The 12707-nt window shown below is 43.2% G+C and overlaps 1 protein-coding gene across 4 annotated transcripts in view; it reads right to left on the reverse strand.

Moving 5' to 3' along the window:
* HEATR4 (HEAT repeat containing 4) overlaps positions 1-12707 on the reverse strand; it is a 47976-nt gene that overhangs the window by 14834 nt on the left and 20435 nt on the right. For all 4 annotated transcript variants that reach the window (XR_010600632.1, XM_042849378.2, XM_042849377.2 and 1 more), the window contains 5 exons: positions 9528-9646; positions 8234-8414; positions 6927-6996; positions 3865-4054; positions 2232-2310 (listed from right to left, as the gene is read on the reverse strand). Coding sequence is in view for 3 of the 4 variants with exons in the window: in XM_042849378.2 (XP_042705312.2) it covers positions 2232-2310; positions 3865-4054; positions 6927-6996; positions 8234-8414; positions 9528-9646 (639 nt within the window). In the remaining variant the exon portion in view is untranslated. The remainder of the gene's footprint in view (positions 1-2231; positions 2311-3864; positions 4055-6926; positions 6997-8233; positions 8415-9527; positions 9647-12707) is intronic.

Raw genomic sequence — 12707 nt, forward strand, 5'->3', positions numbered from 1 at the left:
GGTCAAGGCAGCCACTTGGGAGACTCAGAATCTAGTTCCCCTGCTCCTATAATTCTATAATGATTTATACAATGAGGGAAGCCCTGTAACAGAACATCTCAGTGGCTAGTGCACCCTCCTGAGAGATGTGGCAGACCCCTGAACAAATCCTCTCTCCTCTGGCCAAGGCGGGAAATGAACCTGGGTCTTCTACATCCATAAGGAGTGTTCTAACTAGTACTGGGCTGAAAGTTATAAGATGGACACCACCATTGCTGCCTACTGCATCAGAGCCCAGAGGAGATAGGCATTCCTCTTCCTATCTGGTTAGCTAGGAGATAGGTGTCTGGATGCCTATAGTGAGGTAGCAGTGTGCATGCCAAAGGCAGCTGGGGAACTTTTACAGTGAGTTTAGATGCTTACAGGGTTAGGCAGCAGCTGAACAGGGGTTTGGTGGATCACAGTAGCACCAAAAACTGAGACTTAGGTGCCTAAGCCTGGGGTTTAGGTGCCAAGTCCCTTTGTGGATCTGGGCATTACTCCCCACTTAGTCTTGTTGACTTCTATAGACTTACTCATGCTGTAAGTGTAAGGTACTGTTTAGCATGAGTAAATTTATGACAATCTGGCCCAAACTGATCAGCAGTAGAACAGCCAACAAAATTGTTGTTTAAATACCCTAATGAGATGAATGGGGCAGCTCAGACTTTTCTTAGAGCTATTTGTGCAGGCTGGCTACAGACTCAGGAAGACAACGCTGCATTGGGTACTTTCAGTAGATGTTTGAAAGATTTTCATTGCAAGTTCTGATTCTGGAACACATCTGCAGAATACAGCAGCGGTATAGCTAGCAGTGGAAATTTGGGTGGGCTCCAACTTTTGTGTGGACAGGCAATGACAGACTTTGCTAGCTCAGCTTCTCCCCCAACGCCATGCCTTCTTCATAGCTGTGGTGCTCCCAGACACAGGGCTTCACCTGCCGAGATGGGCATGCGCATGGGGCGGCTCAGAAAACGGCAAGGCAGAGTTGCCGGAGCGTAGCTTTCTAAAGGGTAGGCGCATAGCTCTGTCCTGGATTTCTGGTGCCCGAGTGACACTCCGGGCCGCTGTGGCAGCACTACACCCCTACTCAGATTTGAGGGGGCCTGGATGCTGAGTGGGTGGGCCACAGCCCACCCATGGCTGTGCCCCTGGAATGCAGGGGGAAAAGATGGAATGAGGCAGTACAGCCACATATTACACAGGGCCCTGAATATATGCTGAACTACATATATCTAGGAGAAAGCATTATTTGACAATTTTTTTAAAAATCCCTATTTTTAAGGAGGAAAATGAGAAATATTTTATATTCAGTTCTTTCTGAATGTGGTTGTGCCTAACATTAGATAAAATGTTGTATAGTGCTCATAATATGAGTGATCACATGCACCTGGGACAGTGACTTGAAATTCCTCTCTGTGCTGACTTCTCCCTGAAGCAATATTTAATATTCCAATTCTGAGAAGCTGTCAGTAAATTAATCCAAGACTGCAGTGTGATATAACAAAAAAGGCCAGTGCAGTTTTGAGCTACAGATGCAGGGGCATTATGTCACAGTGAGACTTTATCCACATTGGATCTTATTCCCCCATCTAAGTGATGTCATTTACTATCTCTTGACCAAGCTCTAATGCAGGGGTGGCCAACCTGAGCCTGAGAAGGGAGCCATAAGTTACCAGTGTACATTGCTCAAGAGCCACCATAATACATCAGCAGCCCCCCATCAGCTCCTCCACCCTGCTCCCAGCACCTCCCACCCATCGATCAGCACCTCCCCTTCCCTCCCCACACCTCCCGATCAATTGTCTTGTGGCATGCAGGAGGCTCTGGGGAGAGGGGGAGGAGTGAGGGCACAGCAGGGGAGGGGGCGGGAAGGGGTGGAGTCCAGGCAGGGCCTGTGGCAGAGCCAGGGGTTGAGCAGTGAGCATCCCCCGACACATTGGAAAGTTGGTGCCTATACAAGGAGCCACATATTAACTTCTGAAGAGCCGCATGTGGCTTTGGAGCCATAGGTTGGCCACCCCTACTCTAATGGAACATCCATCCTCTAGCTGAGATGGTGACACCTCCTTCCCCTCAAATTTATTAGCTCTGTGTGCGGGGGAGAGAGATCAGTTGCCTTCTAACCACCTCCAAATATGAATTCCCCTATCTTCCAACCAAAAGCCCTGACCACATTTCCTCTATGAGCTGGGTTCTCAGTGTCTCTTCACCTCATTCTTGATCTTCTGAATCATTTCCTGTTCCTCTGTACGTTGAAAATTTAGAACCTTCACAGCTTTATTCATTTCCCTAAACAGAAGTGATAGAGGACTTGTTACTCATGCATAGCAGAAGCTTGAAGGAAAAGCAAGAGCTACAAAGAGGAATGAAGTTAATGTACTACCTGGGAACCAGCCAAGTCCTCCAATCCGTGCTGCCTTCTCTCATTTACCTCACATACACATGTGAAGCAGCGCAAGCAGCAGCTATCACTATGAACTGCTGAAGGAAGGGATAGTGTTTCCACATTGGCATGGCCCACCAGTTGGTCTGGGCTTCAGAGGACTGGCAGGGGAGTGAGAACAGAATTGCAGAGGTAGCAGATGAGAGAAGGCAGCAAGGAGGCAAGATAACCAGCTTTAATGATTTGTTAAGTACTGCTGGAAGCAGTGTGAGTAACTCAATACATTGGTATTTAAAAATGTGATTTAACAAACATATTTAAGGATTCCCCCCCCCTTTGTGTTGGTACTGAAGCAATGCCGTAGCATGTTAGGGGACATGATGCTGGGGCACACTTTCAGATGAGAAGTAAAACTGATGATCTTAACCACTTGTGACCAGATCTCAGTTACATAGGTATAGCTATGGTGTAACTATTGAAGCCAATAGAGTCACACTAATGTAAAACTGGCATCAATGAGAACAGAATAGGACCCTGGTCTTTAATGATCTGATAGCATCTTTTGTCAGGAGAGAGATGTGATGGTCAAATTCCAGTTAGGGCAAGAATTCTCAAATGTTTTCCATAGCACAAAGCATAACTTAACAGAGAGCTTTTCCTAGGATACTTACCTTCCTGTTTGGGCTCTCAAAAGATACCAGTGACTACTGTGACAATCATTTATACAGGGAAAAATCAATATTGGGAAAATCCTTTTTTGCTTCATTTAATGTTGGACAAAGACAATAGCTGACACCATGTGACTTGCCAACTCTCCCCAAACCACTAGCAATTGGTCCATGGACCACAGTTCAAGAATCGTGGAATTGGGGTATTTATATTCTGTCTCCCTTGAGAAGTTATGTTCAAATAGAAAAGTCTGCCCAATCCTCCCAACTTTAGTAAGACATCCAACATCAAGTGTGGAATGGACTGCACAAGCTGAGTGACAGGAGGGGTTTAATTATGGTACCCATGGAACTATCTCCAGAAGTCTTGGCAGATACTGATTCTAAGAGCTTCATGAAGTGGGTGCAGGGAGTTGGAATAGTGGTGTGACAGAACACTTGTGCCTCCTTCCATCTTCCCCCAACCCCAGCTGGCAAATGTCAGCTACTTTGAAAGGTAGGTTTTGGAGACAGTAAGAGAGGGGTTAATGTGGGGGATGACCAAATTAGTCTTTAGAAACCCCTTAGCAATTGACTCAAGGAGCATCCTGGGAGGAAATTATATGTTCCACCATCCCTGCTATGTTCTGAGCATGCAGCGTTTATTAGGAAAGAAAGCAGCATCCCTCAGAAGGAAGGAGAGCACACTACACGTGCTCAGAGCCCTGGGGAGTATCCACTGACAAAATCATAATGAGAGAAAGGCTTTATTTTGCCCCGAGCATGTTTTCCTTTTGGAGCCTAGCTACTTACTCTCTGACCATCTCATTTGGCTCCAGAATCAACCTCTCCAATAAGATGGCCTGAACACTTTCATCCTGCAGCTGGAGGGTGACGATGCTACGACAGGCCTCTCTTCGTACTCCAGGTTCCTCCTCATGATGAACAGCCCAAAGAAGATGATGTTTCAGCTGGGGGGTCACATGGCCTATTTGGCCCAGTGCTGTCATAAAAGGGGAAAACAAGCGCTTTTGTTTGTTTGAATTTTTTCATGCCGGTTTGGTTGCATTAACGGATATGCTTCTTTCTATTTATTGGAATTGCTAAGGGCTTCCTGCTTGTGGAATTTTAGGAACGCAGCATTTACCAAACAGGACTGAAGAAACCTCCAACAAGTAGCTAATATGTCATGCTACAGACAAAGGTTTAAAAAACAAACAAACAAAAAACCCCAATGTGCTTTGTCAATTGTGCAGTGTTGCTTGGGAAATGGGAAGAGGTGGGGATTCTTTGCTTACCTCTGTAGCAATCAGCTTATATCCTGAAGCATGGAATTTGATTACACCTATTTTAGCCTTACACCCATCTACAAATATCACCATCATAATGTTATCCCATTCTTTTTAGAAATCCAGTCACAGTTTGATTTGTGCACATTCTATGGCATCAAAATCTACAAGACTCTAGGGTGCTGAAAGTAACATTTAAAAACATTTGTTCTAAATGTATTGCTTTCTAATTTTACTGAGTGACAGCATATTGGGAAGGAAGCTCTAAGAAAGTAATACAGGATGTAAATAATAGGCTGCCAAGATATAGAAAAAGGAGGTGTTCGGGGATATGTAAATACACTATTTTGACATTGAGAATAGTAGTCAAAAGACTCAGCATCCTCCATGTCTAAAAATTGCATCTATTCCAACCATAACATCATAACTGTGTTATGTATTCCCCAGAGAGGAAGGATTTTCCAGTGGTTAGGCCACTAGCTGGGATTCAGGAGATCTGGGTTCAATTGCTTGCTCTGCCACAGACTTTGTGTCTAACTTTGGGCAAGTCACTTAGCCTCTCTATGTCTGTGTTGTGAGGATAAATACATTCAAGATTGTGAGGCTCTCAGACATTATGGTAATGGGGGATCACTACTTAGGAGAGATAGATGTATGCACCCCAAATCACTGCCAGCCCATGGAAAAACCCAAAGTTATCCTGGAATTGTCTTCTCAGGTTTGAAGGACTGTACATTTTTGTTCCCTCGCAACTCTATGGATCTATGGGGGCCACATAAGGAAGGGACCCTGCTTCAGTGTGAAAATAGGAGTTTGCCTACAGGGACTGATGCTGCTCTTCTGGCTCCCTGGCCCTGACAGCTGTCATTGCCCCAGGGTGATGTGCTTTTGATGGCTGGAGTTAGATAATCTGCTGCATTGAAGCTTTTTAAAAAAAAAAAAAAAAGTTTGTGGGCTCATCTTGTATCTAACTTTAGTGACCTGCAGTAAATCCAACCTGCACTGTACATCACACAAATGTATGGATCATCATGGCCAAAGGATTGGGTGCAATCTTCTAACTAGCCTGAGGTAGAAGAATGCATTTTTTGCAGCTGTAGCTCTTTGAGCCTCCGGTATTAATAAGGAGCCCGAGGCTTCAAACTGATTTGACAATCTGGAGGCAGACAGCCTCAATAGAGGGGGATGGGATACTAACTCTTCAAAATGTTTCCTTCTTCCATGCAATATCACCTCCATCTTGCCTGCGTTCAGCTTCAGCCAGCTGCCTTTTAGCCAGGCACTGGGATAGTTGGAATATGGTCTTATTTGCAACCAGGTGAAGGAGATGTAGAGCAAGGTTCTTTCTTTGTATTGTTGGCATTTGAGACCTGAGACATAGATCCTCAGGCTTCCCCTCTTGGCTTCATGATATGATGAAAAAAAGAGAGCAGTGGGGAATAGAACTTTGAGGAACCCAACAGGTGAGCATTCTAGAAGTGGAGGCCCAATCACCCATCACCATTTTCTGGGAGGTGTCTGGAACAAAGGGAAGCCACATAAGTTCTCTTTGTCTGTTTCCCTATCTACAATATGGAGCTAGTACTTGCCGTAGGGTTGCAAGACTTAATGAATGTTTGTTGTGTACATTAAGGATTTGGGCCTTAAAGGTATTTAACTTCCTAACTTCTATTGACTTCGATGGAAGTTAGGAGCCTAAATACCTTTGAGGATCTGGGCCAAAGCTCCTCAGAGGAAAGCTGAGGTAGAATTATGAAGGATATTATCATTCATATGATTTTTTTTAGACTAATGCTTTATGGCCCTGGCACATGCACAGTTTAGAATTCTCAGTCAGCAATAATATTGTTGCGAGTCAATGTATTTTTAAAAACCAAAATAAATCTATCCAAGTCTTCTCGTGATGTTCTAAATCACTTAAAAACTTTCGCAGAAGGGAGAGAGGGAGGATGCAAAGCAGATTGAGTTCATTTACTGCACTGGACCCTAATACTTAAATATTGGTTATTAAGGAATTTGGAGAATTGGAAGGATTGGTTCTCTTAGTGGATTGAGAAGTTTGGGGTTACCACAGTGCCCCATTTGCAAATCCATCAGTGAAGGAGCTTTTTCTCCTGGTATGGGATCCATGGAAGTAGTTACATTTAAAATGTTAAAAACTACTATTTGCTGGTCACGTAGCAGAGGTTCAGAATTTGTGTACTTTGTTAGACTAGTATTCTATTTCAAAGATGCTGCTTTAGTATTTCTATTACCATTAGAATTATCTGTTCACATGTGCCATGTCTGACATTAAACTTGCAGATTTTGAAATCTTAAATATAATTTAAAAAACTAAAATATTAAAATCCTCACAATAAACAAAGTATCAAAGGGGTAGCCGTGTTAGTCTGGATCTGTAAAAAGCAACAGAGAGTCCTGTGGCACTTTATAGACTAACAGACGTATTGGAGCATATTCACCCATGAAAGCTTATGCTCCAATAAGTCTGTTAGTCTACAAGGTGCCACAGGACTCTGTCGCTTTTTACAACAAACAAAAAATATCCTATTAAAGCAATAGGTCTTCAGCAACTAACTACAATACCTCTGATTGCAAAAGCCTTGATTTTCCAATGAGGGTCAGTCTGCATCATCTTAAAGAGGCACGTTAGCACCTGAGGTGGAAGGATACAGCTATTAGTAGATATTATCATCATGCTTTATTATTTATATAGCATCATATAAATGTGTGATACTATACAGGATGTGACCCACACCCAATAATGAACAAATCACTGTCCTAAAGAGCTAACAGCCTAAAGGCACAAGTGAAAACAATACCGGACACAACCCGCACACAGACATACAGGATAGAGATGGTGATTTGGGGAGAAGAGCCAGAAGACCCCTCCAAATGGGTTTTATTGCAGGGGCATACCAGGTTTGTGTTCATGAGCAGTGTGACCTCATGAGTGTTAATTTCTAGAGGAAGTCACTTATTCTAGCAAAAGCCCCCATGGCCCTCCAGATAGGGCACTGTTTCCTGCAGAATCCAGTACCTGCCTGGATAGTGCTAGAATTACCAGTCTGGTTGCTTTTCCCTGTTTTAATTTGCAACTGAAGGCCACCACCTGCATTTGATTTTACAGTGGGACATACACATACTGTACCAAGAGCCTTACTTCCAGGGTTCTGCTCTGGGTTCTAACAAGGGACTGCAGAATTGAATGCAAACCTGAAAAAATTATGATTCTAAAAGTTAAACTTTTCCAAGCCTTATAGAAGTTCCCGTTTGATTAGCGTTCTGGGTGAAGGTTTGTGTAAGTGGGGTGAGAGGAGGCAGTTCAGGGCCGGCTCCAGGGTTTTTGCCGCCCCAAGCGGCGCAAAAAAAAAAAAAAAAAAAAAAAAAGCTGCCATCGCGATCTGCGGCGGCAATTCGGCGGGAGATCCTTTGCTCCGAGCGGGAATGAGGGACCGTCTGCCGAATTGCCGCCGAATAGCTGGACGTGCCGCCCCTCTCCACAGTGGCCGCCCCAAGCACCTGCTTGGCAAGCTGGTGCCTGGAGCCGGCCCTGGGTTTATTGTCCACTAGATCCATTTTATGTACCTGTGGGCAGATTCCCAGCATGCATGTTTCTGCCCAACATTTTAGAGATGCATGGTTTTCTTATTGTATATGGGAAGAAATACTCACAACCCACAATAATTTAACTCTTTAGTGCCATCAGTCCCTGTCATTTTGTAAGATAGAAACTATCAAAAGTGAGTGATGCACATAAGCACATCCCATCTTGAACAAGGGACACAAAAATTAGAATTAGCATTAATAAAGGGGAAAAAATCTTGTTTTTCCTTTGTGTTCAGGATCTTTATCGGGCTTTTTTATTTATTTATTTTTTAATTACTACTTACCATTTCATCTTTGATCCGGAGTGCTCCAGCTGTAAGGCAAGCTTCTCTTCGGACTGCAACAAAGTCATTGGAGAAGCACTGAAGGAAGCCTGGGAGCAACTTCGCTGTCATAAGCCGTAGCCAGCCAATCAATGAGAGAGCTTCCACCTTCATCCGGCAATCGCCTCTGTTCAGCTTCACCCTGAGAGGAATTTTGAATAAACAACTGCTGGGCCTGGTCTGCATGGTCCAGACAGATGCACACAAAAATGGGAGGATTATCCTGACTGGGTATTATTATTCATTACATCCCTATTAGAAGGTTCCTCTCCTGTTCACCGCCCATTTAAAAAAAAAAAAAAAAAAACTCAGCCCTTTAGTCCCACTGTAATGAGTCCCAGCACTCCAGGGGTCACTCCGTGTAACAGACCTATATTTAACACGTCACATAGGATCAGGCCTGTTATAGCACTGGTTATGCCCAATGTGAACATTCAGAGACTCCTTACTGCTGGCAAGCGTTTCCTCGGAGTATAGAAGGGCTGCCTGTGAATACTTACCAATATATTCACATATAAGCTAACCCACATATAAACTGGACAGAGCCCATCATTTTGTAAGACAGAATCTAACAAAAGTGAGTGATTCATGTAAGTGGGCTCCACAAAACTTGCCCCAAACTCCTCTCTCTTTTTAGCTGCTGACCCGTGACTTGTCTGGCTTTCAATGTTGTCTTGGGTCCCACAGCTTTCTTTTCAGCCACTGGATTAGTTATTCCCTAATTCTGCCATCACCTCGCTCTCTCATGCTTACCGATTGGGGTGGTAAGTGGATCAATATAATCGATCTACACTACTGGGCCCTATTATAGGCTGAGCCCATGTTAGTGGGCTGAAATTTTAATGTAAATATCTTATGCACAAATATATACAGTAACTGCTTTCCCATGAGAATTTCTAGGTCAAGTCAAGAACAGACGTACACATGCAAAGGGATGCGCTTGCAATTATTATGGCTGTAATTGTAAATAAAGAAGCCCCTAAATACAGTATGTATTTGAAAGCCTGATTACAGTCATAGATTACGATTACAGAATATGCCATAATTCCAAATTATATAGTACTGTAGCAGCCCTGTGGGTAGTCCATTGTCAATCTAGTGTCTAACTAGGTTCCACCATTTAGCAAAGGAAATACTAGTGCAATTGTTGCTAGGTAGTGCTACACTGATGGCAAAAGTGACCAAGAAATTTGGGTGATAATAGTTCAGATCTCCACTTCCCCATAGCAAATCTGCCAAGATGGTTAACTCTCACCTGAGCTGGTCGTGGACTTCTTTCCCAAGCTTCATCTGCCCCAGTGCCAGGGCAGCTGCCTGGCGCACCTCCACGTTCCAGTCGTTCCACATCAGCTGTGCAAGCTTGTTCTTCAGGTCCTATACATAAGATCGTTACAAGGGCTGAGGTTGACTCACTTCAGTATTAATCAACTGTGGTGACGACGCAGGAAAGGAAACAGAACGCCAGGTCTGTGGTAGCCGAAAAGCCCCTCTACCTCCAGGAACTTTTCCTGGGGCTTTTATTCTTTGCTTACTTTGTTTACAACACTTCTTAGTGGTTACATTCCTGCGCATAAAAAGGCCAGGCAGTATACATGCACATAAGATAACAAACCCATCTCTTGAGCACGTGAATGCCAGCTGCGAGGAAACAATCAAATCAGCCAAATAAGTTTTCCAAACATAGGCGCTAGAACAAGGTCACTCCTGCCTCGTTGCCAAGGGAACAGTTTGCCGTTCTTCAAGGCTTGTGATTAGGGAGCAACACATTCCTACAATCAACCATTGGCTTTGATTCCAAAGACACTACTTTAGGATGGGATTTTCAAAAGGGCTTGGCACAGACCTAATTCTGCTGCCATTGAAGTGAATGGCGGAACTCATATTGGGCAAAATTAGGCCAACACTGAGTGCTTTACAAATCCCACCCTTAATGCACTGCCTTCCAACAGTATGTGGTGAAGTCTGAGTCCATCCAGGCTCACTGTAGCCAAGAACCTAAGGGCCACACTTGGAACTCAGTCTTGCAGTGTGGTGAATGTCCAGTTCCTACTGACATCAGTGGGCACTCATCACCTTGCAGGATCAGGTCTCAAGTTTGCATTAAAATGATTGTATCAAAAATAAAACCCCAATATGTTGGGAAACATTAGGAAAGTAATAGATAATAAGATAGAAAATATCATATTGCCTTTATATAAATCCACGGTACACCCACATCTTGAATACTATGTGCAGATCTGGTCGCCCCATCTCAAAAAAGATATTGGAATTGGAAAAGGTACAGAAAAGGGCAACAAAGATGATTAGGGGTATGGCACAGCTTCCATATGAGAAGAGATTAATAAGACTGAGACTTTTCAGCTTGGTAAAGAGACAACTACGGAGGGATATGATTGAGGTCTATAAAACCATGACTGGTGTGGAGAAAGTAAATAAGGAAGTGTTATTTACTCCTTCTCATAACACAAGAACTAGGGGGTCATCAAATGAAATGAATAGGCAGCAGGTTTAAAACAAACACAAAGGAAATATTTCTTTACACAATGCACAGTCACCCTGTGGAACTCTTTGCCAGAGGATGTTGTGAAGGCCAAGACTAACAGGGTTCAAAAAAGAATAAGATAAGTTTATGGAGGATAGAGTCCATCAATGGCAATTAGCCAGAATGGACAGGGATACAAAACCATGCTCTGAAGAGTCCCTAGCCTCTGTTTTCCAGAAGCTGGGAAGGGTGACAGGAGATGGATTACTTGATAATTATCTGTTCTGTTCATCCCCTCTGAATCACCTGGCATTGGCCACTGTCGGAAGACAGGATACTGGGCTACATGGACCATTGTTCTGATGCAGTATGGCCATTCGTATATTTGCTAGCACTTGACTGATGACTAGAAACTTCTGGTTAAGTTCCACCACCCCGCCCCTCAAAAAAAAACACAACCCTCTGCAGTTGATTGCCTTGTTCTCAATTATACAGGCAGAATGGGGCTGTGGTCACATTTTATTTGTTTACCAATTTTGAAACCTGTGCCTATCACATAAGTCCCTAGGCATTGAGTAAAAGACATAACAGCATGTTAACTAAGCTCCTGAAAACAGACTGTGCACACCTTTAACATTCGCTATAGCTGGTCAGAAATTTTCCAGCAGAACATTGTTTAAATCTATAAGTAAATAGACTATTATTGAAAAAGCCATTATAACTTGCTTTAGCAACACAAGTCACTGTGTACCAAACACTGAAGAATTAATCACCAGTCTTGTTACAATGAACATGCTTTTATAAAGTTAAATCTGAGTTCTTCTAGTCAATGGATTGCATATAAAATAAAAAGGGTTAGATGTACACATAGCTGTACCGGCTCAGAATGGAATAATTATTTATTTGTATTACCCTAGTGCCTAGGAGCCTTAGTCATGGACTAGGACCCCATTGTGCTAGGTGCTGTACAGACACAGATCTCTATTCCTTTGTGCTAATGCAATCATTCAATGCAGAACTCCAAAACCTTTCTTATGCTATTAGTCCCCAAGCTGGAGGAAAAAACATCAACATTTTTTGTGAAGTTGTGTTGAGGAAAGTCATAACAAGAAATGATGCCTATTTCATAACAAACAAGGAAAACAATTGCTGGGTTGTTGTTTTTTTTACTTCAGTGCTTCTGTTGAAGTTTTTTTTGTTTTTGTTTTAAAATGCCAACAACAGTTTCTGAGTGGAAAACAGCATCCATATCTTGGCACCAAAGTAGGTGTTTTCCCTCCATATTTGATAACAGTAGCATATTGGGTATTGTTGGTTTGGCATCAGACATGCTGGCTTGTTGCCTGAATACACTAGCGAGGTGATCCTTTAACAAGAGATCACATCACCACCATTTTGCTTAGATTAAAACACAATTAGTTGATATTTTCTACTCTGCTATGTAAAACCTTCCATTTAGAGGAACATAAATAGAGAGCTGCTTCCTTTAGCAGCAGCTGTCACGAAGAGCAGTGTCCTGACTGAACTGTGTAACCTGCAGCTGAGAAGAAAGTACTAGAAGCATGGGCAGTAAGAAGGCCCAGTCCTGCTCCTACTGAAGTCAGTGAGAGTCTTGCCACTGACTTTAAAAGGGAGCAGGATCAAGGCCATACAAATCTGTGAGTAGTCAGTACAGAAGAGTCACAAATGTGTATCTTTAACTTGCCCAGAAGGTGTCACTACAGGACAACTCCTCATTTGTGGACGGTCAAAAAAAGGATCAATTTCTTCTATATCTAAAATACACTCTGGTACAGCAAGCCAGTTCCATTAGGACCCAATCATGCAAGACATTGTGCACCTCTTGAGAGCAGCTGAGCACCCTCCACTTGACTGACTTCAGTAGGAGTGGAGGGTGCTCAGCCCCTTCCAGAATCAGCCCCTTCAAACCACCAGGAAGAATTAAACTTTCCT

Source organism: Chrysemys picta, chromosome 4, assembly GCF_011386835.1.
Source record: "Chrysemys picta bellii isolate R12L10 chromosome 4, ASM1138683v2, whole genome shotgun sequence".
Classification (NCBI taxonomy): Eukaryota; Metazoa; Chordata; order Testudines; family Emydidae; genus Chrysemys; species Chrysemys picta.